General features: G+C 35.6%; 1 protein-coding gene across 1 annotated transcript; it reads right to left on the bottom strand.

The window, feature by feature from the left end:
* Window positions 1-762: 762 nt before the first annotated feature.
* Window positions 763-5,509, bottom strand: LOC125811784 (uncharacterized). Its single transcript, XM_049491326.1, has 4 exons — window positions 5,322-5,509; window positions 3,670-3,740; window positions 1,800-1,889; window positions 763-998 (listed from the first exon to the last, which is right to left on the bottom strand). The coding sequence occupies exons 1-4, from the start codon at window positions 5,446-5,448 to the stop codon at window positions 993-995; spliced, it is 294 nt and encodes a 97-aa protein (XP_049347283.1). The 5' UTR covers window positions 5,449-5,509; the 3' UTR covers window positions 763-992.
* Window positions 5,510-6,000: the final 491 nt, after the last annotated feature.

Raw genomic sequence — 6,000 nt, 5'->3', positions numbered from 1 at the left:
GTTTGTTTTCCCCTTCTTATTAAATATCTAATACATTTTTCAAAAATCATTAAACAGACAATTACCCCCATTATCTATTGTTTCATGTGTGTACCAAGTCAATAGTTGACAACTATTGTTAAATAGACGAAGACAAAGAAATAATTTGTTGAAAGAATATGGGTAAATTGTGCCTCACAAGTCATAACCAATATAGGGGAAATAGAAAGCTTCAACTCATTTATTTCTCTTGCATGTGCTCTACTTAAATGTCAAGACTCAAATACTTAATGAGATTATAACTCCACATATAGTACTTATGTTTTGAATGTACTTGAAGTACACAAATGATCTCTCAATTGAATTTCAATTGACATTTAATAACCAAAATGTACTTTTTTTTGTTCTCGTTTTAATGTAAAATACACCAGCCAAGACATATATTATACGCTATGTATACATTTATTATGCACATCATAAACATTTTTATCGATAGACTCATGAGGATGGATCAATAAAAACATCTCAACCTGGCATATTTTCTTTGAACAATGTAACATAGTGTCACACCTTCACAAGATACGGGGTAGGCGACATACACACCACACAACCCATATCCTACTTGCAGGATTACACTAGTTATGTTGTCGGTGTCACACACCTCAGATGCATTTGGCTCACTAGGGCATATTGAACTCACGATAAGAAATTCAATGTACCGACGCAGGAGGAGGAGGGGATAATGTATAGAACGATTATGAACATAATACTGCGTTATGAATCTCCTCAACATACTCATGGTGATGGTTATTAAATGGATTAACGATTCAGGAAAGAACTCATAGTTGATTGTTAGACCAACATTTCATGTACAACTCGAAGTTCAAAGCTAGAATGGAATGGATAGGGGACGACAAATTACATCCTCATATTGGCTTGAACAAGGCCACAATGACCTAGCAACTTACACTACTTTATTGCCGGTGAATAGAGACAACCCGACGTCCGTGTGATCATTTCTGCAAAGAGATTTAAGTAAATCAGAGGAGGTATATAGAGAGAGACCAAATTTCAAGTAGCTTGAGAATATTAGTTCTTCTCAAAGTGAAGATGGTACACATATTTATATTACATATACATGATGTAAGATTGGCTTTGATTGCATTAGCTCTAAGTTCTATTTTTTAAGGTTAAATGACTTCCCTAATTAGAGTAGGGGAAAAAAGTTCGATAAATGGTATTCCACTGATTATCTTCTCCCAACCCCCACCTGTCACTTAACAATTTCTATCCTATTGTCACTGTTTCAAATCCTAAAATGGATCAAAGGGTGTCCGATAAGGTTAAATGTAGGTTAATATAATTGTTTTGTGTAATATAATTGTTTTGTGAGTCAGATACACACTACCCGCACCAATACTTCCACCCCACCACCCTGCCCAAACACGCCCTTCTTAGTGTTTGCTTAGATTATATAGAAATGCTCTCAGGAATATATTTTTTACTTATTTACCAAACATGATAAAATAAGTGAGAAGACCACTTATTTACCAAGAAAATATTTTCTGTGGAAAAAACATTTTCCTTTGTACCAAACAAACCCTATGTGGTGAATACTAGACCAGATTTCAGTCAGCTGGATGCTAGCAAAATAGTTTAAAATAGCTTTGAAATTCCAAGCATATTCTACAGCCATTTGACTGGACTCAGTATAAGAACATAGAAACTAAACTTCCTAATTGGTTCAAACAAAGTGTTAAATAAATATTAATAGCAACAAAAAATTCCAAAACCCTTGTTTAATAACAGACGAAGTGTACCTCTTCCTTCTTCTCTTTCTTTCCTCCTGTGAAGAGCTTATAACCTCCATAGAAGGCCAAACCCCAACCAGTAAGAGAGACTATCACAAACTGCAAAAGATGTAAGTTCCTAATCAATCTTACAAGTTTATGATGTACACCGGAGGTGTTTGTATTAGTATACACTCGGTCAAATTCTGACCCCAGTAACACCGGAAGACTATAAAGAGTAATGTAATCACCATAACAATGTGTACAAAAATGTGACAGAAAACCCATGATGTTGACAATTTGGTAATATCAGAGTAGCAAATGGCTTAACATTCAGGACGCCTTCAACTAGACCTCTACAACAAAAGGTTAACACTTGACCAATTAACCTGTATGTTACTGCACTCTAAACTGTCTTATTTGTTCTGTAAAAGTAAATAAAATAGTACCATGTGTGAACACCGGCAGCATACAACTCCACCGAGTATACTGACAGATCGAATCACAAACAATGGATAAGGTAATTTCAGAAAAGATGATGGAGAGTTGATCAAAACAATAGTATATCAAATCATTAATCTTTATGTATGACATTCGTTTTTTATATAGTACCCAGCCCACTAAAACATTACACGAAAACACACAAATTTCACGGGTAAAATTGAGAAAAAAATCTCCTAAATAACGGTCTGTAACAGAAGTCCAACCTTCAACTAACATTACTGGCATCGCCTCTTTTCTCTCCGCCTACAACTCCCTATAGAGAATCTGGCATTGGACACCCCCTACATCAACCTCCTCAAGGCCATCACTAACTCTTCTCTCCCTCAAGCTGTTTCTGTCCCCCATTTTCAACAAGCATCCCCACCGCAGGACATGTAGAAGGCTAGAAGCTACCAATTTTTCCCAACATATTAAATACAAGTGTCTTTTTCAATTCCAACAAAATTAAGAGGAGGCACTCATCCACACAAATGTTCAAAGCTCCTGGATTGAAGGTTTACGGGCTTTTGGAAAAAGCCTGGCAAATTACTTGTGAGATTTTGGAACCATAAGTTCGAACTGGCTAGCAATCATTCCCCAAAAGATTCTTTTTTCTTAGTTTATTTAATTGGCAATGTATAAGAATATAGGCTTTTGGATAGTGGTCTTTTGTGCCTTTTAGCCTTTTTTGTAAAGATCTCAACTTAGCGCTTTTTTGGAGTGTCTAAGTTTTGTTTAATAGAAATAAAATTGTTAGCTTCCTCAAAAAAAAAGGTTCTTTTTTCTTCTTGGATACAATAGTGTTATCCCCATTTCTCCGTTTTTCTTCTTGGATACAATAGTTTTATTCCCACTTCTCCTCCAAAGCATTTTTCACCGCTGCTGCAAAATCTATTCCAAAAACTACCACATTGCCTATCTCGAGAAGTTAGGTGTTGTGGTGGGTAAGAGGGCTAGGGCTCATGAAGCCTGAATACTTACGGTACTGGGACTAGAAAGATGCAGGAAATGAGGAACACAAGTTGTATGCTCATTTGTAAGGCTTCTGCCTTAGTTCACAGATGACAGATGCAGAATTACCGCACAGATGTACCATTGATCATACAAATAGGATGTAACTTCCACTTCACACGGCACAAGCAACGTCACAAAATATCACTAGAATTAAGGTCAGAAGCCACCACGAGACAGAATAGTTCACGTCCATAAAACGTATTCAGCAGTCAAAAGGCACTAAACAACACAAGCATGACGATAAGATGAAAAAGTAACAAGAAAAAAGTCATAAACAGTGAACAAGAAGAAGTTCGACAGTTTCAGAGCAGGCAAGATGATAACATCAAAGACAACCACCAAACAAACCTAAGACAGCTTAAACAAGTAGAAAAGAGAACTGTAAATATTCAGAAAAACTCACATGCTCTTCTTTCCATTTTGATGGGCTCATTGGATCCTTCCAAAAGTCCACCTTTGGAGGACCATGATGGTCTGCATAACAAAGAATAACTTAGCTATGAATATGCTGAACGGTACAATTGCATTCCAAATGCCATTAGGGCTTGCATTGTTTACACATGACAAACAAAGCCAGGAACCTGATAACAGATTACTACTCACCATTTTCTTCACTTTTATGTCACATACCAATTTTCTCAATTTTAAATTGTTGAAGATAAAGTTCAAATAAATTATTTCCATTCTATCTTACCTAAGTAGCTTTGAATGAGCATATGGGTTAAAAAACTAAATTCAAACATGAACTAATATACAATAGAAGCAATAAAGCTAGAAGATACATATAGGCCAATTAAGACAGTAAAATGTAATATAACTACTACTCTTCAACACCAATCTAGTTGGCTCAGCTATATGAACCCTCTAAGTCCATCAAGACCCCTCTACTCAGTATTTGTCCTCTAAAGAAATTAGGGGTTTGCTAAAACAGGAGTCCTTCTAGTTTGGTTAGAGGTTCTCTAAATCTCAAGCCTATTGTACATTGTCATACAACCTCCAACCAACTAGAAAAACTCCTGTAAATATAGCATATAAATCTGAATATTAATTTGAATAGCAGAAAACATTGCACTTCAAATCATTTATGTGAAGCTGTCAGTCCTTCAGTCTCTTCATTGGCCAACGAACTAAGTCACACTACATAGAAAGGAGCACTGAGCTAAGCAGTTCTAAACCACAGTATCCTGCTTTGTCTGGTTGTTGGCAAAGGAAGCAGTTCTAACTCAGGACAATGTCATAAAGAGGGGAATAACCTTGTGCTCTAGATGTTTTCTCTGTGGATTAATAAAGTGAGTACTACCGGGAGTAATAAGGTGAGAGAAAATAATAAACAAGTATTGGTAATTTACTAAAAATTACACTATACATAATATTTTTTAAAGGGCAAGCTAAAACCTTAGCCAACACTTAAAATGGGAAGTAAGGATTATCAATCACTTGTGACATCTTCAATAGTAAGGGTAAAATTGAAAAGAAACTTCATCTTGGTTGTCAAACATATATTTTGAAACACTCCCTCCATTTCAATTTGTTTGTGGTTTTAACTTGAAACGGAGTTTAAGAAAGTAAAGAAAACTTTTAAATCGTGTGGTTTAAAACTAATGATACGTAGAATGTATGTCTGTCTTAAACATGTAAGATGAAAAGTTGAAATTAAAGAGTTGTAAAAAAATGAAAAAAACATTATTTTTTAAACGGACTAATAAGACAAACAAAATGAAACAAGGGAGCATATCTTTTGGGCTCTAAGACACTTAAAATGGGATGGAAGGAGTATGAATTATCATTTAGTAATTTGATAAGCAAAGCTAACCAAAGCCAAATCTAGTGTGTCTACGTTCTAATAAACCAAAATAATACTAATTAGCAAGTAATTACAACATATTTTTAACTTGAGATCATATATATAAGTCCTATATTCAATAAGTTCCAGAAATCTAAAGGAAGTGCGTAAATCAATCAATTAAACTCGCATTTAGCAGTTTTCCACTTTTCATGCTCGTTTCATTTCACTGCAATTTTTTTAAAAAATTATATAAAAAGGGGAAAAATTACCACCACCGCCGGATAGACCGCGCCGCTGGATGAGGAGTGCGCCTTGGCTGGTTGAATTCACTGATTTGGAAGCCGAGAGCCGAGAGAGGGCTGAAGCTTGACGCGCCGCCGCTGTCCACGCCGCCATCTTTGTAATTTGACGATCGGAGATCTTCTCAATGAGGGTGACACAGTGATTGAAGTTACCAGAATACGAAAAGCTGCATTTCTTTTCCGATGGCTATTAAGGAGCATCCTGGGCTTGAGATTTGGGCCAAGGCCCAATCCAATTTGAACTAGCACTAGTAGTGAACCCACCCAGGTAAAAAAAAAAAAGTATCGAAAACACTTCTAAACTTGGCACAAATTATTAGTTTCGTCACCAAACTATTGACAACCTTAAAAACACATTTCTACTTGACTAACTAAACTTAGATACACCCTCGATCTGTCACATGACATGGTATGTGGTCTTCTACTCTTGTAAGAGCATGAAACTCTTGATAAAAATCTGAAAAAAGTGTTAAAAATACCTCTAAACTTGACGAGAATTTAGGGATGTATTTCACTCAAGTTGCAAGATACGAGAGGTATTTAAGTTCAGTCAGTCAAGTAAATAGTGTTTTTAAAAGTTACAAGTTATATACCGTTCTGCCTATTAGTTTCTATTAGTTTATAAACATGATCGAAATCTATCTAT

This window comes from Solanum verrucosum, unplaced genomic scaffold (genome assembly GCF_900185275.1).
Source record: "Solanum verrucosum unplaced genomic scaffold, falcon-dt-bn FXZP01000238.1, whole genome shotgun sequence".
Lineage (NCBI taxonomy): Eukaryota > Viridiplantae > Streptophyta > Magnoliopsida > Solanales > Solanaceae > Solanum > Solanum verrucosum.
The sequence above is the reverse complement of the archived record's forward strand: the minus strand, read 5'-3'. Positions and strand labels throughout refer to the sequence as shown.

Bases quoted from the DNA above. Each gene is read 5' to 3' on its own strand.
- LOC125811784 (XM_049491326.1), bottom strand. From the start codon at position 5,448: ATGGCGGCGTGGACAGCGGCGGCGCGTCAAGCTTCAGCCCTCTCTCGG. The intron at 3,741-5,321 runs GTAATTTTTCCC...TTTGTTATGCAG, and splicing joins CGGTCTATCCGGCGGTGGTG to ACCATCATGGTCCTCCAAAG. The intron at 1,890-3,669 runs GTGAGTTTTTCT...CATCTTTTGCAG, and splicing joins CAAAATGGAAAGAAGAGCAT to TTTGTGATAGTCTCTCTTAC.